Source organism: Trachinotus anak, unplaced genomic scaffold (genome assembly GCF_046630095.1).
Source record: "Trachinotus anak isolate AG129_WGS33_773 ecotype Australia unplaced genomic scaffold, CSIRO_AGI_Tana_v1 ptg000001l, whole genome shotgun sequence".
NCBI lineage: Eukaryota > Metazoa > Chordata > Actinopteri > Carangiformes > Carangidae > Trachinotus > Trachinotus anak.
In genome coordinates this window covers 7196782-7221042 of record NW_027273852.1, presented here as the reverse complement: position 1 = coordinate 7221042, position 24261 = coordinate 7196782, and the positions used below count along the sequence as shown (strand labels likewise).

General features: G+C 40.3%; 2 protein-coding genes across 7 annotated transcripts in view; one reads left to right on the top strand and one right to left on the bottom strand.

Moving 5' to 3' along the window:
- Positions 1 to 19300, top strand: part of igf2bp2a (insulin-like growth factor 2 mRNA binding protein 2a) — a 52138-nt gene extending 32838 nt beyond the window's left edge. For 3 of the 6 annotated variants that reach the window (XM_071467428.1, XM_071467255.1, XM_071467593.1), the window contains exons 6-16: positions 2267 to 2557; positions 2951 to 3085; positions 5708 to 5830; positions 7766 to 7901; positions 9875 to 10012; positions 10564 to 10632; positions 11403 to 11525; positions 12001 to 12075; positions 12291 to 12422; positions 12960 to 13073; positions 14321 to 19300. In XM_071467428.1, coding sequence (XP_071323529.1) covers positions 2267 to 2557; positions 2951 to 3085; positions 5708 to 5830; positions 7766 to 7901; positions 9875 to 10012; positions 10564 to 10632; positions 11403 to 11525; positions 12001 to 12075; positions 12291 to 12422; positions 12960 to 13073; positions 14321 to 14419 — 1435 coding nt within the window. In that variant the 3' untranslated portion in view covers positions 14420 to 19300. Of the gene's footprint in view, positions 1 to 2266; positions 2558 to 2950; positions 3086 to 5707; positions 5831 to 7765; positions 7902 to 9874; positions 10013 to 10563; positions 10633 to 11402; positions 11526 to 12000; positions 12076 to 12255; positions 12423 to 12959; positions 13074 to 14320 lie in introns of those variants that run through there. The other 3 variants (XM_071467514.1, XM_071467345.1, XR_011686491.1) reach the window with 2 other exon arrangements.
- On the bottom strand, positions 17180 to 24129 carry tmem41aa (transmembrane protein 41aa). Its single transcript, XM_071468194.1, has 5 exons — positions 23860 to 24129; positions 22869 to 23019; positions 21652 to 21813; positions 21133 to 21271; positions 17180 to 20665 (listed from the first exon to the last, which is right to left on the bottom strand). The coding sequence occupies exons 1-5, from the start codon at positions 24018 to 24020 to the stop codon at positions 20445 to 20447; spliced, it is 834 nt and encodes a 277-aa protein (XP_071324295.1). The 5' UTR covers positions 24021 to 24129; the 3' UTR covers positions 17180 to 20444.
- Between the last annotated feature and the right edge of the window lie 132 nt (positions 24130 to 24261).

Below are 24261 nucleotides of genomic sequence, written 5' to 3'. Positions count from 1 at the left end.
TTAATGAAAATATGTCCACATGAAGCTGGCTAAATTTAAAAATCCATCCTTTTCTTTCTGTTTCAGCCCATCTGTCAACACAGCACTAGTGTTTTCATTTTCTCGTCCAGATATTGAGCCTTTTAAAAATGGTCTCAAATGGGTCTTTTACAGGGAAAACTGAGCTTTTGGAAAATGATGATGTAAATCTGTCCGGTCCCTGTCTGCAGGTGTGTAGCAGGAGAATTAAGAGGACAGCCTCATTGTAAATGTTAATACCTCTGTTCACATAGCACAGTGGTTGAATTAAAATATGTAAATGTCAAAATATGGATATTTGTTTCAACTCTTTACCAGATGTTGGGTGTGATTTGCAGGTCTGATGTTTGCACAGAGAAAAGAGGATGGCAAAAAAAGGAGATATAGCCTTCTCGTGTGGACAGAAATCTTCACAAAAATGACCTGGAAATGCTGGAGTTTTTTAAAGTTAGCAGGACATGGACATAGCCTTAGTTTCTTGATAAAAATGTGTCATAAAGTTGTAATTTAAAACAGATCTATCTTTATTTTCATTATCTTTATTATTTTAACGCCACCTAACCTCTTGAATCAAGTCAAGAAATAGCCCCCTGCACCAGTCTAGATTAGTTAGACTGAGGTGCTGTGAAAACCAAGAATGCATCAAGACCAGTTTATAACTGGTGAATCAGAAGAACAGCTGTTTCATATTTGAAATTATATTATGAAAACATCATGTAGCCTAAAATGAAAGTAGGTGTCAGGCTACGAGAACATCTTCAAGGTCAAACAATTTGTATGAAATAGTCTTACTACACGTTAAATTGGATTTGGATGACTAAACCTTATTCTGAACACTCACAAGGCATCTTCAAAAGGTAACAGAGTACAAACACTCTGGATGAATGAAATGACCTCACTGTCTAATGTCAGCTGTTTATTTTACTCAGGTTCTAGTGTCAGCTGTTCTCATAGCACCTCTAGCTGCTGTGGTTGTGATGTTAGACAGGAATAAATAATCAGACCTTCATTATCTGAGGGCTATTGTAATGTAAACTGTGCTCTTATGTTCAGACTTTGTCCTGTGTGCACAGAAAGCCTGTTTAACATATATAATTATATTTCTTCATGAAGGAGGCTCTGAGGCTTCCTCTTCTTTAATTACATTCACCTCGATATCACGAGCCTAGATTTCAGTTAATTCATTGTGCCTAACTGAGGCACAATTACATTTGTGATTTTTGTAAAGGCATACAAACCTAAAAACCTGTTATTGAACTATGAGAAAGTTTCAGAGCGACAGGACACAGAGTGTCGGCGTAACCATGGTAACTCACTCACTCACCTGCCTGCGTGTGCACGGTGCAAGAGGAGCTGCATCATGGGAATAAATGACAATAACAGATTTGTGGATATTTCTCACTTTGCTCTGATGCTCTGAAGAACTCTCTGCTGCTCTGTCTTGTCTGTCTGTGCACTGTCAGTGTCTTATTGCGCAGCGACCTTAAACTTAACACGGAGCAAAATGATTTTAATGAGTGTCTAATGGTGCTTTTCACACCGCTATGGACTGTATAAGCTACTCATATGCCATTAGATTTTCTGGGAGATTAAAACAAAAATACATGATGTTGATGATGTTATGATATTGAAGGAGACGGCACGATTTAACTCCTGTGAGGGACAGATGGAGTGATGCAGGTAGACCAAACATTCAACTAACGTCAAAGTTAAGAAATAGTATGGTCCACTTTAGGGGTGTCAGAAATTGTATTACAAGATTCTTCCAGGCATGGATATGGGAAATATATTGTAATATTTACAATAACAGGTAAGAAGAATATATAAACATTTCAACACCACCCAAAAATATCTCTTTTTGGTTGGTCCAAGTCTTAATGAGGGGGTCAGACCCCACCAATCCCCCCGTAAACATTGTAGCCTATCTGCTGTTCATTTGCGTAAATGCTTCGATCAGACGTTTAGTGTTAATTTCTTAGGATGCACGCAAGCAAAGCTCTGAGGAAAAGCAGGATACATGAGGTAGCATCATGTGCACACACTCTGTTAAAAGCAAGTATATCAGAGTCTTAAAAAGTCAGTTTCTTTAAGAAGGTTTAAATCAGCAATTTGCTAATTCTCACTCAAGGACAAACCTCTGTACTGATGTGCCATTGCTTCCTTGTCCTCTTCCTCCTCCTTCTTATATCTTCCCTCCATTCTTGCTCTTCTCTCTCTCTTCTTGTCACCATCTGCTCCTCCTCTCCAGAGCCATTGAGAAGTTGACAGGACACCAGTTCGACGACTGCTCCTTTAAGGTGTCATATATTATGGACATGGATGCTGCTCCACCCGTCCAGGCTCCCCGCACGCGACGCGGGGGCCGATCTTCCCGGGACCAGGGTGCCTCTCAGCCCGGGCCCTCAGGAGGCTTCGGCGCTCCACGCCCCAGACAGCACGATTTCCCCCTGCGCATGCTCGTGCCTACTCAGTTTGTGGGAGCCATCATTGGCAAGGAGGGCCTCACCATCAAGAATGTCACCAAACAGACACAGTCCAAGTAAGATAACCTGATGAAGATGATGCCTCTTGCATTCGATCTCCGCCTGGTTCTTGCTTGTTTTTGTCCTCCCGGTTTGATTCACAGTTTGATCAACTTCTCAGGTTGAATTCTGACACTGTATGCAGGCTTGCATTTAAATGCAAGTTGTCTGAGATATGATGCAAAATAGCATATATGTTATTGGAAATGGGTGGAGGATGGTCTCTTTACTGTACTTTTTTTTTTTTCTTGTCACAGTTCTTAAACCGTTTAATCTTTTCAGTATTTTATTTTTCTTTCTTTACACTCTTTTAATTTGTAGGACACTTGACCAACTTCATTTTCAAATAACCGCTTTGATTTTGTCTCTCTCTCTCTCTCTCTCTATCTCCCTGCCTCTTCCTCCCTAAGGGTGGATATCCATCGGAAGGAAAATGCAGGTGCAGCAGAAAAGCCCATCACCATCCACTCAACACCCGAGGGCTGCTCCTCCGCCTGTCGTATGATCCTGGACATCATGCAGAAGGAGGCCAACGAGACCAAGACGTGAGTCTCCACTTGAACATACACAGACATTTCTAAACACACACATACACACACTCAGATGTGCTTATGCATAGCATGTATGCACTCCCACAGGGAGATTAGCCGTAATGTCTGCAGGGCTGTAATCCCATCCTTTAACCTGCCTGTACACCTTTTAATCTCACTGTGCATTCTCCCTCTTGGACCATTAACACAGTAAACACAGTGCACACGACACACTCACATAGGCTAACACGTGATCGCAGATTAGCATTTAGGAAACAAGGCCAACGTGTCTAATTAGGTTTGACACTTTTAACGAGACACTGCACCTTTTAAACTCCTGGAACTTCTGCTCAATCAACCGAGGAATCAACACTCGCCTTTAACACATGATACCTGTGTTTGTCTTAATTTGTTTTATCAAGTGTGCTGTTTCATTCAGAAGAATTGATAGATTCAGAAGAAGATAGTTTTTCCTTTCCATTCGCATAAGACGATACGTCCAAGTAAACATCACACTTACACTTGTTTTACCGGAGGTTGTTTATTTTGTCATTAACAACATAACATCACATTTTGCTGCCTGTCCATCCCCTGACATCCAGAGGAAGATAGAGCTTAGAACTTTTATGCCACATCTTGTTGATTGCTAGGTTGGCATTCAAGCAGGGATTCGCACTGTTTAAGGAGCAGTTCGACATTTTGGGAAAATGCTTAAAGACTGGAAAAATGGGGTGAAATAGTGAAAGTGTAAAAAGAAAAAAAATCTGATTACAACATTTATAGAAACGCAAACCTGTTTTCCTTTAATAATAAAAAAAAACAAAAAAAAACACTCGCACAACATACACTCTGAAGGCTGCTCAACTGACATCTACATCTTTTTCCTGTTGAGATTAAATGCAATTGCTGTTCATCAGGCATCCAACAAATGTGCTCAGTATAATCTAACAACAAGAAATCATTTGGCTGCTCTGCTCTACCTCAGTCTGTTCAATCATTAATCCTACTCTCAAAAGTCACAATAGCTTCCACACCTCTGTGTGTGTCGACTAAAGGGCTAAACTGTTGACCCTGCCTGGGTGTCACACCTGCAGAAACGAAGCTGTCGCCTCAGACGACCTCCACCCTGTAATTTCACAGAGACTAAAGAAGCTGAGCACCCAGCGAAACTTGAACCACTAAACTCACAGCACCATCATCTCCCCTTACTTGCCCCACAGCTCACACCGAACTAATTTCACCCCACAGCACAGATCTACACATTCAGATTATAGTCTTCCCTGACCTGCCACCCCCTCCCCTACACACACACACACACACACACACACACACAAACTCACACACACCCACACCCACACACCACCACCACCAAGTTTGTGACCCAGCCCAAAAGAAACCCCCAGCATCTGGTTTCTCCTCCACCACACCCTGCCACAAACACTTACACACCACAATTGTTGTCCTGCAGAACAAATAAATAGATTATACAGAATTTCACTCCTCCTATTTTAAGAACCTCTTACCATCCCATCTGCATGTTCATACATACACCTGGGGCTTGTTATTTATTTATTGTTTTAAACAGTTACTGTTAATTTCATGAAAAATCCTTGGAAAAAATATCATTTGGCAAAAAAAAAAAAAAAAGTTTAAGACTGAATAAATACCACTTTTTTCTGTCATGCACACAACTATCCCCACACAGCTGAACAACTTTCACAATAATATCTTCAGACCTTTATAGTCTGTAACAATCACTGGTAAAATAAATCCTAGTAAAGGTTGGTTGAATAGTTCTTCTAGGAATTTGAGGCTAAGCTGGACACTTAAACATCAAAAATTAAACAACCCTTCCAATTTTTGCCCATCTTTACACCAGAATTTATCAGGGTTTGGTGAAGCCATTTCATGGAAAATTGACTCACCTGAATCATCATAATTTTTACAGTAATTTGTGCAGTACAGCTTTCACAATCTGTTTTTCCTCCTGAATATTTTTCTCTATTTTTATTTATTTATTTATTTATTGATTGATTCGTTTTCAACCATGCAACAAACGCTCTAGATAAATTAGATTAAACTTATGATTCAGGTCCAAGTTTCATATGCATATATGTCCTTAAATTTGGCTTTGACACTATTATTAGAAACTTTATTCTGTATATATGTCAGATGTTATGCTAACTTAGCAATAAAAATGAATTAGAATCAATTAATCAGGAAATATTTTAAGAAATTATCAGGAAATAATGAGGAATTAAAGTTTTTCAGGATCAAAAACAGATTAAAACTGTATTTAAAAAACAGAGTAATGACACAATCCAGGAAAAAAATCTATAGTTTCACTGTTGTCACTTGCTTTTAGGGAGCACCTTGTGTATTGTAAAGGGCTGTGATCTTTGTGTTTTTCTATGAAATGTTAAAAATAAATGAATAAAAAATGAATGAATCTTACGTTGTGGTTGAGCCCGTGTCTTAACATTGTTGCTCTGTGCTTACAGCAGCACTTCCAGCTGGGCAGCTATCCACATTCCTGTTCACCCCCACTACAGCATCACATTCCTCACACCACATCAGTGACACTCAGCAGAACTTATCCTCTATTATCTCGTCTAACCTGTGTGTGTGTGTCTGTAGGACGGAGGACATCCCTCTGAAAATCCTCGCCCACAACAGCCTGGTTGGTCGGCTGATTGGGAAGGAGGGCCGCAACCTGAAGAAAATCGAAGAGGAGACAGGGACCAAGATAACCATCTCCTCGTAAGTCGCCTTCCTCTTTCACATGCGCCCTCCGTGGCTACGCTACTAGCACCTTCAGGGAAAAGCCAACACACACACTGGAGTGCTTTAACACTTTGATGTGAGTGCTTGTGAAAATAGCGACAGTGACACTCCAAATGATTTCAACCAGTACACAAACAACAAGCAGTGATTTCAACTCCTTGGTGCCACGCCTCCCTCCCTCCCCGCTCATTAGCCTTTTAGCATGTGGTTTCACTTAACTGAGTTGTTACAGGACAAATGTGAAGAGTTGATTACGGCTCCCTCAATCCAGAACATGATATTAAAGAGGGGGGCGATTACACCTCATTTAACGGACTGTGCTCATCAACCTTCATGTTCATTTATGGCTAATGAATTGCTGTGTCTCCATGAGCTCTGAGGATGTAATGAGGCTTGAGAAGGAGACAAAGAGGAATAACGAGAAGAGAGAAGGAGAGGGCCCTTTTGAGATGAGGCAAATAGTATATTCAGTATTGATGGTTCTGTGAAATCTTTTTAGGGTGTCCTCCACATCTTCAAACACAGAGGACAGAATAGATTGGTTTTGCTTCAAAGGCCAGAAGCTGTTATCATTCGTGTATTGTCCAAGATAACTGCTTTGTGGAGCGATCGCTTATTTGATTCATTTAACAGACTTTTCTTTGTTTCTGAGCTGGTTAAAAAGTTTTCATTTCACTATGACTCCTGTGGTATTATCCCTGTAATGCTGTGGTTAAGATTTTGTCACCAGATCCAAGTGGGAATCATAATTGCTGAGCTTCAAATTCTGTGTTTTGCAAAAAGATTTTGAGCTTTTCACCCAAACTTTTTTTTTTTTTTTTTGACCTACCACAGTTTAATAGTGGTTAACTTCAGAAACACTGAGTCATGATTTAAAAGATCTAACCAGGGGCGCCTTGGTGGCTCACCTTGGGGAGCACGTACCATTAAGCCTTAGTCCTTGCCGCATCAGCCTGCGTTCGAGTCCCGTCTACGGTCCTTTGCTGTATGTCATCCCCTCTCTCTCTCCCCAACTTTCCTTTCGCTCTCTGTCTCTCTGCGGCTGTAATGGAGGCTTAAAAATCCTGAAAAGACTAAAGTTAAAAGGTCTAAACAAATGTCTTGCTGCAGTGTTTTTATACTCTATTTATTCTTGCACTGTTTTTTCTCTTCAAGCAATAATAACAAAAATGGATGAATTCTTTCTGACCCCATTGCTTAAGGGGGCACTCCAGTTCTACAAATACTCCTCATGAGGGGCAGCCTATGAATAACAGCTGTGTGACGTCTGCTGTGTCTCTGTTGAAGCTTTGAAAAGAAAACGACCATGAACATATCATCATGATTAGATTAGTTTGGGCTAGGAGATTACTAATTTGTAGCTCAAAAAAGTTACAAACTAGGGATGTGGAATATGAAAGATATGGGAGGAAATGTTGTGTTCATTTTATATCAGAGTTGTTGTAATTTCTGACTAAATTGTGTTTTATCATACGAAAATAATAGGGAAAAAGTTGTCTGATGCTAAAGCTCATAAGTCATTAAGTGTTTTCAGAGCTTGACCCAAACTAGGGAACTTAAAATCATCTGCTGTATCTGCTGCTTCGGTCTTGACCACTCTTTCTTAAAGTCTGCGTCTCGTGAGTCCCCCAACAACTAAATTGCTTGTTATCCAAGCAAAATATTTTGATGCCAGTTTTGAGGTTGATGATGCAGCCTTCACTTAATGCTTACGTAAGATAAACACAGACAGGAAATCTAATTAAAAACAGCTCAGTCACCTCCACCTTCTGAGAAAACATGTGAACAGAATACGAGTGTGCCCGTTCTCTTTATTTGTATTTGCATATGCATGTACTCATTTGTTTGTTTGTTTGTGTGTGTGTGTGTGTGTGTGTGTGTGTGTGTGTGTGTGTGTGATCTCCCTTCCAGGTTACAAGACTTAACCATTTACAACCCTGAGAGGACCATCACGGTGAAGGGCAGCTTGGAGGCGTGTTGTAAAGCCGAGGAGGAGATCATGAAGAAACTGAGGGAAGCCTATGAGAATGACATTGCTGCTATAAACGTAAGCTCATCCCCAGTAAGTGTGTGTGTGTGTGTGTGTGTGTGTGTCTTTTGTCTGTCTCATTATCTCAGGTTGACTCACATGTACTGACAGGTGAACAACGGAGAGGAGTGATGATATACAAAGGATAATATCACCTCTCCATTCAGTGCATGTTACCACCAGGATTAGCAATACTCATTGTTGTGCGCTTGGTAAATGGATGACAGTAAACGATCGCTGAATAGCTCATCGGTGACTCGAGTGTTTGAGCACAGCATGTCTGTGGACTTGTGTGTGTATGTGTGTGTGTGTGTGTGTGTGTGTGTGTGTGTGTGTGTGTGTTTGTGTGTGTGTGTGTGTGTGTGTGTTCCACGGAGCCTCTGACTCATGCTCTCTTCCCCGCTGTGTGTGTCTGTGTTCCTGCTGTAACACACTGCGTTTCCCAGCATCCATCTGATATCTGTAGGCTGCTCTCTCGCCCAGCTCCTCTTTCACGCCGCCCCAATGACATCACTGGTGCTGCAGCCAGAGAGGTCAGCCACAGAGGAAGAGAGATAGTGATGCTATCACACACTGAACGCACAACCCAGAGATGAATGTGGAGAATGTGATTGTGTTAACAGTGATGATGCTGTTTACGAAGAGCAGCAGGAAGTTCTGGCGAGAATTTGCATCAAAGTCTCTGTCATTTCTTTGCTACTTTCACACAAGCTGCCAGTTTTCTCCTTCATTATCATTGTCCAAATATTGGCTCAGGAATAATCATCAAGAAGTAACACGCAGCATGCGGTTAAATTATTCTGGCCGGCGTGAGCACTTTCTGGCACCTGTCGGGCTGAGTGTGTACAGTAAGCGGTGAGGGCCATCTAGCGTGACACTGCGGATATTACACAAAGCTCTCTCTGGGAACAAGGAAGTGAAAGGAGACCGCGTGTCTTGTCACGGGCGTGAAACCAGAATAGCTGACTCAACTTTGTTGAGGGAAGAATATTTTTGTCAGGCAACAGCAAACTGTCCTGTGAAAACCACGTATCTCCAAAGCATCAACTTTTCATGAGCTAAGACAAACAGTGCAGTTCTCAGATAGTTTCAAATAGTCCAGTGGGTATTTAAATGGTTTATTTATCAAAAGAAGTTGGAGAATTTTCTTCAATCTATAAAAGAAACACTTTGATCTGAAAAATTCAAATTCACAAAATTTTGAGACACAAATAAAAGTAACAGATTTATGTGGTGGAGTTAGTGGTAGTAAAGGAACACAACTAAGGCTGAAACTGTAGATTTCATTATCAGTTAATCTGCTGATTAAGTTCCCAATAAATGGACTATAAGATGGTAAATGATATAGCGAAAAATGCATGCTAACATTTTCCAGAACACAATGTATTCAGGTAACTTGTGTTATCCAAACAAATGTCCAAAATCTAAATATATTCATTTTCAACAGAAAACAGGAGAAGCAGCAAATACCTTCACTATTTTTGCAGTGTAAGTAATTTAAACAATAACTCCATCATCAGGACTGTTGCTGAGGACTCCCCTCAGCTCTAGACCTCAGGTCATATTTAACTCTCGTACCTCGAGGGCTTAAAAGCAATTTAGGAAATTACTTTTTTTTCTTTTATTACAAAACAGGTTCTAAAAAAGTACTTACTTAGAAGGAGTCATTTGTGTTTTCTCCTCATTTTCTCTTCCTTTCTTATTAGCTTCTGATTTTCTCAGTTGTGTTTTTTTACTGTATTCTATAGTGATCTGCGTCCTCTTGCAGCAGGAAACATGACAACTTTCGATGTCTGGGGACATAAAATCCATTTTAAAATCTGTTTAAACTGATCTGCTCCTTTATAAAAATTAGTAAAAAAAACAAAAAAAAACAAACAAAAAAACAACCCCAAAAAAACCGATGACTTTAATTAAATCCTAGTGTCTCGTCTCCTTTCTTGTAACTTGTGACTAAAATCCGCCTGTGCCTCTCTTCTTCTTCTGCACAGCAACAGGCCAACTTGATCCCAGGCTTGAACCTGAACGCTCTGGGCATCTTCTCCTCTGGTCTCCCGGTGCTGCCCCCTGCTGCTGGACCACGTGGTGCAGTGCCCCCTGTGGCACCAGCAGGATACAACCCATTCTTAGTGAGTATTCGCCTTTTTTCTGCACTCAAACATAAACAGTGGAGGAAAAAAATATATTTAAATGCCTCTTTTAGAATGACTTTGCCACCACTGGTTTTTCCCACCCAACAAAACGATGCACAGCTCCTGTGGGGATTAGTTTTGACTTGTTACAGCAATTTGTTTCCAACACATGGTAAACCAGGTTCCCTCTGAAGTGCTTTTAGAAAAAACAATACTGTGTTGACTCAGGTCTTCCTGCATGATGTTGTACACAGTCTGAAACAACCAGAATTCCCCCATCTTCTCCAGAGATGAGTCAGTTTGTCTGTAAAACAAAGTCTCCACTCATTGCCTGATGAGGGCGAGCCAAAGTGGTGTGAGACAGAGTGTGAGAATGTATTTGCGTGCATCGTAGTCAAGAAAGTCAGTGTGTGATTCACTGTGAGTTTATGCCCTGAAATTTCCCCCTAGTGAGAGCTTGACTTGTGTACACGCATGTGTCTTTTAAAGTGTGTGTTTGTAAGTGTTTATGTGCCATCTGATCGGCGTGCTTGTCACTTCACTTTCAGAGTCACTCTTCACATCTCAGTGGCCTGTACGGGGTTCCTCCAGCAAGTGCCATCACCCACCAGCACTCAGTATGTTCCCTAAAATCTGCACCACAGTCAGCGTTGCCTTGGTGATCAGAGACTTTCCAGCTCATTTCTTGTCTTTTGTGCAAGTAGATAATCATTGTAATAGGCAGTGTAAAACCACATTTGTTACACACAAGAGGATTTTGAAAAGCTTCACACTTGGGATGTAACAGTTTTCTTCCCCTTGTGTTGAGCACAAAAGTACAAAAATCCACCCACTTCCTTGAAACCTGCAGAAGAATAGACAGATAAAGGAAGCTATAAGACTAATCGAGACATACTGTAAATAACAAACTATTGCAACCCCTCAGTCAGCGTCTGTGATGGACAGTGGGTCTGGCATTCCTGCGTCCCATCGCCCAGTCACCAGAACACCACAAATATTTCTGGAAGGGGACTTTTCATCCCAGAGTTGTGGCTCGTAAAAATTCACTTTATAAACCCCTAGTACATGAGTGTTACCATGCTAAGAAAAACAAAAACATAGGGCAACCATCTGCCCTAATAGGAAATATTCCATTCAGATTCAGCCAGAGCGGGATGTTTACCCAGAGAGAGAAAACCCTCATAGAGAGCTCAGTTTAGCTTTCCTTGCATGTGGTGTCATCATTTTCGGCTGCTCTTCAAGTATCTGACAAGTTAAATCAAAATTTCTGTAACTATTTAAAGTAGTTTTGAATGTTTTTCTCTGCTGACATCAGCAGGAGAGTTAAGTTAGAGTGTAGTAAAATATTTGTTTTCCTGTGTGGTCTTTTTTTTTTTTTTTTTTTCAGCAACAGGCTCCAGAACAGGAGGTTGTCTACCTCTTTATTCCAACTCAGGCAGTCGGGGCCCTGATCGGCAAGAAGGGCCAGCACATCAAACAACTCGCCCACTTCGCTGGTGCTTCCATCAAGGTAGGTTTTTCAGTGTCAACAGACTTGAATGAGAAGGGGAGGGAAAGAGGCGGTCAGACCGTCTCTTAACAACATTTAGAGATGAGTCCACAAACACGTGCCTCGCATTTTTCAGAGTTTCACATTGGGCATTGAGGACATTAAGTTGGTGAGTGCAGGCTGAGTCAGCAGCACTTCATGGACCACAGCTGAGGATGTTAGTTATTTATGGTCAAAAAAAAAAAAGACAAAAAGGAGATGACTAGTGAAGTGAGCAATTCAGAAAGCCCCTGAAGCTCCTTTTGGAGAGGTGAGACAGCTGGTCAATGCATCCTCATAACGTAATCACAGGCAATTCATGCTTTTCTAAGGAATTTGCAGGCCTCTCAGATGATTCAGTGGTTTTCATTGAATGGCCACAGAGCAAGAGCACCAGCTTTTGGCCAGATTGTCTACTTTTTTGTCTCCATAACCCGTCTCTTTGTGTATATGTCAGATTGCCCCAGCTGAGAGCCCAGACGTTACTGAGAGGATGGTTATCATTACTGGAACTCCAGAGGCTCAGTTTAAGGTAAAACCACTATGAATATGTGCAGAAATATTCATTCAAAAAATGTGACTGTTTAATTCTGAAATTTTGGATCAAATTGCAACGTCTAAGTTCATAAATATTTGTCAAAAATCATTCATTTGTCCTGTACAGTATTATAGTAAACAGCAGTTGATCACTGTGTGTCCCCATTTTCCCCAGTCTCTCCTTGCCTCATACCCTCCTCTGTATTCCAGGCGCAAGGTCGGATATTTGGGAAGCTGAAAGAGGAGAACTTCTTCTCGGCGAAGGAGGAGGTCAAACTGGAGACGCACATCAAGGTTCCCTCAACTGCAGCTGGCAGGGTCATCGGTAAAGGAGGCAAGACGGTGAGTTGATGCTTGAATTGAACTAAATTATGGTCAAAGTTGGAAAAAAACTGCGTTTACTGACATTACTTTACCTGTGTAAATTATTACTTTACATTTACTCAAATTGTGCATTTTTACATTTGGGATCCCCTTAATTATCAGAAATCTGTAGCTAAATGTAATGTTAGTCAGCAGAGAGGAGAAGCCCGTCTTTGTTCAGCTTTTTATTTTTTCATGTTCATCGGGGAGACTGCGGTTTGAACTCTGCATGGGAAAAACTCTAAAGATCTCTTAACTCTAAAGTAACACAACTTCTAATTGAAATGCTTATATTTACATACGAACAAATGCATTGAATAAATGAACAGTAAGTGTCTCCACGCCAGTGATCACTGCACATGACGCGCCACGTTCTCTGCTTGGTTTCATCAGATACAGTTTACCATCATTTGATACCTTGTCTCCCAGTCAGTGATGTCAGTGTGTTTTTGTAAGTGAGGCCGCAGGTGACATTCAGAGCAAGACGATGACCTCTCATGTCTCTGTATGTTTCAGGTAAACGAGCTCCAAAACCTTACGAGTGCAGAGGTCATTGTACCGCGGGACCAAACTCCAGACGAGAACGACGAGGTCTTTGTGAAAATCAGTGGGCATTTCTTTGCCAGCCAGGTACGAAAGAAAAATGAAGAGAGAATGGCTGCATTTGTTATTAATGCAGTGGCAACAGACTGTGCAGAAGGTAGTGGTGGAGGATGTTAACCACAACAAACAAATGCATGACAAACATTTACTAATAAAACATAGGATAAAGTCAGCATTGACAATGAGCATAGTTTGAAATTCACACACAACCACAAAAAATGCTGAAGTATGTGTCTTTTTGGGACCATCTTTATTCTCATCTGTCGTTGTTCAGCTGTAGCATCATTTTATCTTTTGATTTGTGTCAGTGCTCAGCTCGGCGGCCAGGGTAAATTATTATTAATAACTATCAGCTGCACCTACAGTGCAACTATAATCAGCTGAAATAGAAATAAAGAAGTAAATAAGCAAAATTAGTCATTTATACTGTCATGCCTCACGTGTGATTGTTTGACGTCACTTCACATATGTTACCTGTGATTTCAGTTAAATAGGCTAAATAGACCTCTGCTCAGGTTGGAGGTGGGTGGAATGAAAAGGAAAAAGGTGTAAAATTGTCCCTAACAGGAGAGTAAGGAAGCTGTCAGTCAGTCTGACCGCACACACACACACACACACACACACACACAATAGGCTAACAACAATTACTTTTTGACAATCCCAACTCAAGAACATTTAATATCTTATTTCAGCGTTTGCAACCGTATCAGTTGGTCTTAATTAGCAGATGGAGTTTGCTCTGTTGTCATGGAGATGGATCTGCGCGTGAAATCACAACAGCTCCTCAGCTTTCAGATCTGTCTCTAGAGGGTGCGACTGGGCACCCTCTGTCTGCTGATGAAGACTGCGTTATATGGTTGAAAGTTCCAGAAACTCTATTGTTGTTTTGTCAGACGACAATTGCTACCTAACAATTATTCTGTTAGCTTACAACAACTGCAGATGCCATTAATCTTACACTTACAGAACGTGCATTGTCACAATCCTTAAAGATTTCTATTAACTTTTTTTTTTTTTACTTGTGACCAGCTTTTTTAAAAACTACAATAAAAACAAATACAGCAGCAAAAAGTATGAAAAAGAAAGTGACATACAGTTAATCCAAACAGATTTACATATAGGATTTAATTGAATCCTGAGTCTTTTTTTGTTTTTCCTATTTTTTAACATTGTGGTGGTCCTTCCCTTTATGGTCTCTTATTTTTATAAGGACGCCGTGTCTTGTATCATCACTCAGTTAACACCTCGTCCTTCATGTGATGTCTTTGCAACAGACTGCACAGAGGAAGATCCGGGAGATCATACAGCAGGTCAAACAGCAGGAACAGAAACACCAGCAGGGTGCCGCCGTGTCACCGCACCACTCCAAGTGACCAGCAGGGCGGCATCAGTGGGCGCCAGCCAATGAATGTAGCCCTCCCAAATGGACAGAGACCTACCCAGACAAAGGCAAAGGCCAAGGGGGACATGCAGGGCAGACCAGCAGCACCGGGATCAAAACCAAAGAACTTTACTAGGGGGGAGACAAGTGAGAGCCAAAGGCTGAGGGTATTGTGTGCACTGCCAGCCCTGTGAGAGCAGATAGAGTGGGAGAAACCGTACTGATATAATATGACAAAAAAAAAAAAAGACCAAAAAAAATCTACAAGAAAGATGGAAATGGCAGAAAATTGGGAACTGTTGTCTTCACAGTCAAAAAAAAGGTAAACAGGAAATAGTATGTCGCCCTGCATAACGTTATCTCTTTAGTTGGACTAACATAGGCCTAACAAATGGATAAAGCAAGTGTATTAACATGAGCATATACAAGGCATTGTGATTGATATTTTGGGTTAGAATGAGAGCGAGTGACAATGGACCTTCTCTTACAAGAGTTTGAGATATTCAGATTAAATATCCTTAGCAGTATTAATACAGAGTAGAAAGTATATTGATACACACTGAGAGTATGCACTGTTATTTTTCTACCAAAATGACAGTACGGCTTGGTGTAGTTTTTAATATTTAGCTTGTTCCTGACATTGATTGGACTGTGACAGCCACACAAAGCAGTTTCCCTTGTTTGTTCACACTATAGGCCACTGAATTCAAAAAAGAAAACCCCTATAAGTTAATATGGTGAATGGTTCTGAGTCTTTGTAACAAGCCTGTGTGTGTGCCAACGCAAAAGATAACGTCCCTTTGCAATGTCTCTCACCATTCATACCTGATGCTACACTTATTTCTTTTTATTTCTTTCTTTTCTGCTAATTTCTGCTTCACTTTCTCATCACTCTCTCTCATCCAGCATCATGTGTTTTTTGAATAGGGTAAAATTAGTTGTTGTCACGAAACACTTTTTTTTCAGTAGCCTTTTAATAACATTGAACTGACTGCCACTTTCGCTCAACAGAGGTTAAAAGCCACCGAGGGATTTTTCTTTTTTTTTTTTTTAAACCAGTAAACTGGTATCACTCTCCCATGCTGTACAGTAGTAGACTATATCCACATCCATGCTTGTTGTCCTGATATATAAAAAAAAATCACAAGGATGTCTCTAAAGGCATTCTCTTCGACGATCAGAGCAAAAATTGACGTCTTAAAAAAGAAAAAAGAAAAAAAAAAGTGCACCTTTGCTTGTTAACAGGCAACCAGTTGATTTTGAATGTGCGCTGCCACACACTCGGCCTTATGAGGACGTCACAAGGGCCAGCATGAAATGTGAGCTAAGGGCCCAGAAAAGGGGGAGCGGGAGGGGGGTGTTAAGGGAAGAGTGGCGGGGTGGGGGTGCAGACTTGTGGTGTGTGGAGTGGCAGTGAGGAAAATTTTTGGGGTTAGAGGGTGGGGGTGGGTTGGGGGTGTTATAGGGAGGCACTGTATGACCTGTGGTACACACACAACTGCAAACGTGACCGCAGCCGCGTTTGGCTTTAACCCTCTCTTGTCAGGGAGCTTTCTAAAACGGCATGACAGCTGTGAATGTACAATATGCAGCCTTTTTAGAAAATATCGCCCCTGCCGTGTCCAGCAGGGCCAGGCCAGAGGCACAGACACGCAGATTGTCATTCTCACTCTCGCTCTTTTCTTTCAACTTCACTTTTTTTGCGGTTTTTATTTTGGCGAGCTGGCCGCCTGCTCTACGAGCATGCTGGACACGCAGGTCCTGGTGTCCCTTTGTGCTTTACTTTGGAGACCATGGAAGCTTGTTGCCTTATTTTGTCACCTTTCAGACATCACCCATCAGCTTCATCTTCCAGACGCAAGGTTATTGCCAACACGCACAGCTTCCTCCATGTGTGTGTATGTGTGTGTGCGTGTGCGCATGAGTGTGTGTATATATATATAAAAAGAGAGAGTAATATTTATGAATCTATTTTTTTCCTATTTTGTGATGAGAGCTATTGATAAGAAACAAAAAGAAAACAAAGTCCTTTTCTTTTTTTCCTCAGTGGGACACTGCCATATTATTTTGAAGGGAAGTGTTTATTTTCTTGAAAACTAGACTATGAATAATAATATAAATAAAAACCTGAAAAAATAGGAGAACAGTAAAGTGAACGACCGTGCTAACATTGGTCAGGATGTGAACAGTGCGCATGTCAGTATTGTGATCTACCTCAGGCTTCAGGGTACCTCAGTCCAATCTTTCATTTCCCCTTTTTCCACATTTTGTATGCCTTGTTAACCTTGTTGATCATTTTGAGCGTTTTTAATTTTCTTTTTTAATGAAAAAAAATAGATCAAGAGAAAAGATCTACAGTAATCTCTAAGCTCTTCAGGTCCAGCTGACTAGTGAAACTTTGTAAACCGTAGTCAACTCTGTTGGACTGTCTTTGCCTGGACGCCAAACAACCTCTTAATGATACACGTCAAAGGATTTCCAAGTCGATTTTTTTGCTAGAAAGGAATGAAGAGCAGGATCTAAGGGGTACATACCTGTCCGAAGTGGTTCTGAATGTGGATGTTGTGTACTGATTTCACCATCAAAGAAAGACAAAAAATAAAAAATAAAGTTACAAATCGGTTGATAGAAACAGAAACTAACCAACTGTACCTCCTGTTTTTCCCAACTGTACCTCCAGGTTTTTTGAGACTTAAAAAAAAAAACATAAAAAAAAAACAAAAAAAAAACAATGAAGTTTATTCACTTGTGGAAAAAAAAAAAAAAAAAAAAAAAAAAAAGAATTTTATAACAACCCAACCCAATCTTACCAGCTCTATTTGATAACAGCATACTCTGGGGTTGATTTGAAGAAAACACAAAGCTGCAAAAATACACTGACAGGACTCTTGAACATGGTGTAAAACCCTAGTCTTCTGTGTAGAGAATGTAGAACAACTCTAGTCGTTGAAATGTCACTGTGTACGACAAGATAACTGTATATCTGTAAACATGTACAATAGAGTCACACATAAATGCATCGTCTATCTATAACACTTACCAGTCTGCACCTGCATTGTGCGAGATGGTGGGAGAAGTTTAGAGCGTCACAGCTTCCCTCAAAAATGACCTCTAAATGCTTGTCTCATCAATCTACCAATATTATTTTAATTTTTGTTGTGCTGTACATTTCAGAATTACCTCTCAGAATCCAAGGCTGACTTTAGTTACTAAAACCGATGTAGGGCAAAAGTATTAAATAAATGAATGATATAGTGAAAGTTAGTGTTTGTCTTTGGGGTTCTTTTAACTGTTGAGAGCTGATTTTTATTTTTGGAGGGCAGACTCTTGTCATCAGATATGGTGGATAATTTTTGTCCCAGTGAACACAAACTAGCAGTGCTAAAAAAAATATATATAATAATAATAATAAAACATAAAGGTCTATGAAACTCACACAATGCCTGAGGCTGTTTCAGCAAGCCTCTCCACAGCCGGTACAGTACCTCATACTGATGACAATAGCTCACCAGACCTGATTCAAATACCCTGACCTTACCCACATAAATGCAGTACGGTGCTTCTACTCGAACGCATGACTCCTGTGGTGGTCTGCTTCACTGTAGTAGGGCATGTCGAGGAGGAAACGGCTTTTCACAGTAGCACTGGAAATTGTAGTTTGTCAGTCATGGTTTGTTTGATTGTCAGGAGTAGTTTCTTTTAGAGCAGTTTTGAAGTTGAGACTCTTTTCTTGCATTGCGGAGGACTCTTCAGACCTCTGTCTCTCTTGTGTTTTTGGCTCTTTATAGCGCAGGTTTCCCTCTAGCTGGTTCGATTTCACTGTGGTGTTGTGAGCGGAGCATCCTGGTTGTTGAGACATCTGTGAGGGAACCGCAATCTGAGGTGAAATTTGTCAAGATGGTTGTTTTTTTTTGTTTTTTTTTTTTTAACTTCCAAGGATAGTTGTTTCTAGGTTTTGTGGGGTGTTGCTAGGCATTAATATTCATTACCAGAAAAACCACAATTACACACATCACTGAGGATGTACAGTGTTGTTAGTCATATCACATGGTGGTTGGATAGTTTAGGCTTTACCTTGTTTTCTGTTGATCTGGTTTTCTCGTCAGTTACACTGATTTAATAATGCAGTATGTCTGGAGCAGTAGTTGGGATTCTTTGCTTTAATATTCATTCCTGTTAGATCACTACCAATTATACTAGCTGTTAAAATGTGGTTGAAAAATGTCCTAGCTAGGATTTTCAACATATTTGGGAATCAGAATGGGAAAAAAAAAAATTGCAAGTAGATATGACAAGTTGTTTGACAAGCGGGAGAGTTGACAGAGTATCCAGGTCTGAAAATAAATAAGTTGATTAACATTGTTCTGACTTTGGGAATGAACAGCAAAGTGGGCATTTAACAACCATCCAAAAACGTATGGATTAACTGAGGAAGGATTTAGCAAAGTCTGGTCAGATGTATGCAGAACCACAGCAGTGTTTTTTGTCCCATCTTCTTGTTCAATGAAAAAACACAAAGCATTGCATGAGACTGTTGTAGGCGATCCAGTATGTATTACACTTCATATAGCACTAGACTTTCAGTAGTGGTTTTACATGGATCCATTTCTTAACTGCATTTCACCATTTGGGAGATTCCTTTTGTTTCCTCAGTAGGTCAAAACCCTCAAGTCCTACAATTCCCATGGGCCAAAAGGTCCCAAACACCTCAAGGTAATTAGTGACTGTGTGCTGGACAGACATATGATCCATTTTTAACACATCTTGTGGATCCATGCCTTTCTGGTAACAGCCAAGCTGTTGTTTTGAGTTGTGAGTGAACTGTATTGCTGAGCAACCTGGATCTGAGCAATAAAGAATATTTGAAAGAAAATGTTTTTCATGTTCACTGTTTTATTAATTCAACGTTTCTTTTCACCTCTGAAATAAAGGTGCTGCATCATTTGTGATCTGACATATTGTAAATGTCACAGCCAAACTGGGAATTATATCTAAAGGAATTTACATGTCTGATGAAACGGAATCGCAGTATTATTATATCTTAACCCACATGAAGAAAGAAAATAACACTTTATGCAACAAAGACGCTGTAGAACCAGGAAACTGTTCCTCAAGACACATGATAAAAGGCAGCAAAGACATTTTGGCTTGATTTAACAGAGGCCTCACACTGTCTGAATTAACTGCACATTCATTTTCAAGTAAGAATCCAGCACATTAATATCAATACACACTAAACCAGGGCTGTACATTTACTTACAAAAATCATACTGTAATTCAACTGATTCCTCAAAATGACTTGTGAACATGGTATTCTGGCTTTTCTGACGCCAAATGTTGGTCTCAAAATTTCATTGTACAATTTGAAGAACTTTCATTTCAGGGTTGAAAAATAGTTTTAAAAAATCTGATATATACCTTATTATAATTTACACTGAAACTGTAAAATGTGATTGTCAAACAAGTAAAATACAACTTCAAGTTGTATAGTGTATGCTGCAAATGGTATTTCAGTTACAAATAACATTGTTCACACAAATCCAACAAACAATAATCTCAACCATCCAGCCTGCACAAACATGAGTAGGCTTTTAGTATTTACATTAATTTCTCTGCATGTCCATGCTGGAGGTAGAAATTTGAGTCTATAACTGCATGACAGGCACTTTGAATACTCATGCTGTACAACAAGAGTTTTTCCGTAAAATCCTTCCCTCTTACAATGTAATCACTGTACATTCATACATCTATATACAGATGCTGTGTATGCTGTGTATGCTGTTGTGAAACAGAAAAACACACATTTCAACACACTCAGCTTCAAATCCTCCTGTGGCAGTTACAAAAAACAGTTTCAATCCCTTCTTCATGTCCAGGTGGCTCCCGAGAAATAAAACACTCCAGATAAAGGAGGCTGTCACACCCGCGTGTGCACAAAGTCTCCACTTTTACATACATTCGTTCTTGAGGGCAGAGCACATCAAAACACCAAGGAACAAAGTCATTTCCAGAACAAATCACTGGGCCTTCTTATCTGTGATGAGTCCGTTCTGTGACTGGACATCAAGTTTGAGACGCCTCTGACTGTAGCGGCGGATGAGAGCTCCGGGTAGCAGAGCCATGCAGGCGATGGCCAGCAGCTGCAGCAGCCGCTCCCAGGAGAACAGGTCATCCAGCGACGATACCTCAGACAGCATGACACCTGTCTGCACACAGATGAAGTTGTATGGCAGGAGACCTATGAAAGCAGATCAAAAACAAACTGTATATATATGATATGAAACTTTATTTGCAGCATTGAGACAAATACTTTGGTGTTCTGGTTTGAATTGGTGCACTATTGACTGACAATTTATGAAAAACAACAAAACTATGAATAGATCTTAAGGAATGTAATCACAAACACTGATCCAAAGAGACTTTCTATTTGGTTTTATTTGCATTTGTCAGCTATAAAAGAGGTGGGGGTGGGGGTGGGGGTTGGATGGTGGGGGTAATTAGTAACTGGCATGCAACCTATGACAACAAAATTTTATTGTGACCTTTTCAGTCGCGCTTTAGTTACTTCAAATATGAAGCCTGAACAATACTCTTATTTTGATTTATGAATAAATGACACAGTATGAAGAATATGGAGAGAACGCCATCACATCGTTTGCAGACAGCTCTGACAAGCTGTAAATTTACTGATCCATGTGTGCTTACCAATGAAGACTGAGCAGAAGAAGAAGGTGATGGGAATGTTTACAATCGGGGCAGACATGTTCAGAAACCAGTTGGGTGTCATGGGAAAGAATCGCAGGAAGAGCAGAAAGAAGAACAGACAGTCCTGGTTCTCCTCAACCTGGGAGAGAGACATTAGATGTTAACCAAGGTTCTATGAAGGGACAGTAGATGTGTAGATGTGTGTAGGAGACGTACAGGCCAATGAGGTGAATCAGGGATCAGTATGGTCTACATCTTACCATACTGATCTCAGGCCACATTTGTCTTTTCACTCTTTTACTTGAACAAATTTGTGCATGCAAGCCTCTTGGCAGTGTATCTATATGCACTATGAGCAGTGTGCAGATCTTTTACATCTACACACCAGGAAGAAGAGTAAATTATTGAGGTTTAAATATGGTGCATCAGTGGTTTACAAATTTGCAAATGTAATTCTATACTACTAGTTTTAATATTTGTTGCCTTGAATTAGTTGTTTACACTGTGTCACACATGTACCTTCCTCTGTAGCATGGAGACTTTATCAGGGAAGAGGTTCACAATGTAGCGTTTTCCGAAGGCCTGGGACAGGAGGTAGCACATAGTGGAGCCCACAGTGGTGAGCACACAGGCTAGCAGCAGTCCTTGATATGGTCCAAATATGGCTCCTGCAAGAATGTTCTGCACAAAGACAAGTGGAGACCAAAGACCTGTGTTACTACACATCATCAATATGTGTGTAACAATCAGCTCTGACACACTTTGCTCTGACACACACTATATTCAGTCCTGGCATTATGTGGTCACATTCTTTAAACAGTGTGAACGCGGAACGAGTACTGGGACACGTTGAAGGACTGCCTACTCAACTAATGTTCTCTGCCATGGTCTAATTAGTCCTGTCACAGTTTTATAATGACCCAAAAATATTTTTACACTTCTCACTGCGTTTCCCATACACTGATTTATTTGTGGTAGCAAAAAGAACATTGGCAGCCACATATCAATTTTTTTTTTTTTTACCATTTCAAATGGTTAAAACCTTATTTCATTGTAGAGTTGTGTGCAGTGCAACAATTCACTCATTTGGTCTTTGCTAACAGAAATGATGTACGTGTTTATTTGCATTTAGAGCGGGGATGTGACCACAAGTGGTCATGCTCGAGACGCATGTAGAGATGCATTTTAATGCCAGGTGTGAACTCATGTACTTGGAGCTTTCAACTTGTGATCTGATCACCCCAGACGCGTGTTGATGCCAGGTTCGAGCAGGGCCTGTGTGATCTAATAGTGCTTTGAAGTGTAAGACACTCGGTGAGGGCCACTTTAACCTGCATGTGGTTTGTGGTTTTTCTTTTTTTCGGGGGGGCTGTTCTTTGAGCCATGCACTCAGCCGTGCAGAAAATATTACAATGAGCTGTCAACAGTCTAGCACGGCTGCCACACAAAAGCAAATCTAACATCCCTTTGTTGATTGCAGTGGATGAGTATTTTTATCCTCTGCAGCGTGTCCTCTTTAAAGAAGAAAACCAAGCCACACACCACATGCAGGCCAAGTCCCATTTCAGTTTTCCTTAAAGTACATCTCTCATGCAAGCCTAAATTCTTTTACACCTACCAAACATGACAGTTATTAGCAAAGTTCAATCCATTTTTTATATTTTTCTGTTAAAAAATTCAATATCATTATCATCCAGCATCAGTACAAAGAACATCTGAGAATGTTTTTACCTTACCAGGAATGAGGATCCAGGAATGGCAAATGACTGCTTGTACAGATATGCACTACAGAACAATAGCAGGACATATCCAGTGTGCTCAGTCTTGTAAAACTGCAGAAGCTCAGCCAGTTCTCTCAGCTCATCCAAGTCTGAAGGGAACTTCAACCTGTGGAAACATCAACACTCAAGTTAGTCACATCATGCATTCATTCATGTAAAGAAACGGTTGGGAAATATGGACAAAAGATGTCATTGTAACCAGATTTTTAAAAATTTCCCCATGAGCATAAATAAAGTTTTTCTAATCTATCTATTTTATCTATCTATTAATGAAGTCGCAATGGGAATTTCTCACAATTTCCTTGCAGTTTATTGACTTAATGATTAGCTTATCATTTAATTGAGAAAATAATGTCAGATTAAGCTATAATGCAACTGTTAGTAGCGGATATTATTCTATTTAGCACATTATACCAATGCTTAATTCTAATAAGTAAAACAATTTGTAAATTCAACACAAACAAAACAAATGAATTACACTTTTGTTGAGCCATGATTGGTTGAATTATTAAGATCAAAATGATCATAACCAATAAGCATTTGATGGTAACAAGGTAAATGCTAATATTTGCTTGATTTCTTAAAATCTTAAACAACTGAAGAATTGTTTTTTTTTTTAATTTCATTTTATTTATATTTTTGTTGCTGCTGCAAAATAAGAAAAGTGAAGGTATCACAATCAGTAAACACGTTTTTGGTAAGTTCATAATTTACAGTAGCTAGCTAGCTATTATTTTATCCATTATCTCTATAACTGGTGTTTCTAGTTTTGGGTGTGTGTGTGTGTGTGTGTGTGCGCGAATAGGAGAGGGGTGAGGGCATGCTAACATTAGCTAGCTAGCGACGGTAACGTTACAGTAGCGTACAATACAATTTAGAGACACTGATATTTATCAAACCTAGAAAAATACTCTACTGTCTCTTGCTAATGGCTAACGCCAGTCACCTGCTGGCTTCTTCGGCGCTGTCAGACTCCGCTGCATCCACATGCTCCCCTCCGGCAGCTGCCTGGGGACGTCGAGGAGCCGCCGGCAGGTACAGGGACAGGGAATACAGGTAGAAGCTGGCTACGACGACCACGGCAATTAGTCCGACGAGTGAGCGCATGTTTCTCACTTCGTTAGCCAGCAAACAGCCGCCGGTCTCCGCTGCCGGTTGTAGGCGAGAACAGCGGAAACAGACGACGGCTGGTCAACCGCCGCAGTGACGTCACATCCGCCTATCAGCGGACTTAAGGTTAACGCGGTGTTAACCAGAGACTGTGAATAAACCACACATACAGTTCAATAACGGTGAACTGATAGGTCTGAATTTTGTAAAAAAAAAAAAATAAATAAAAAAAATAAAA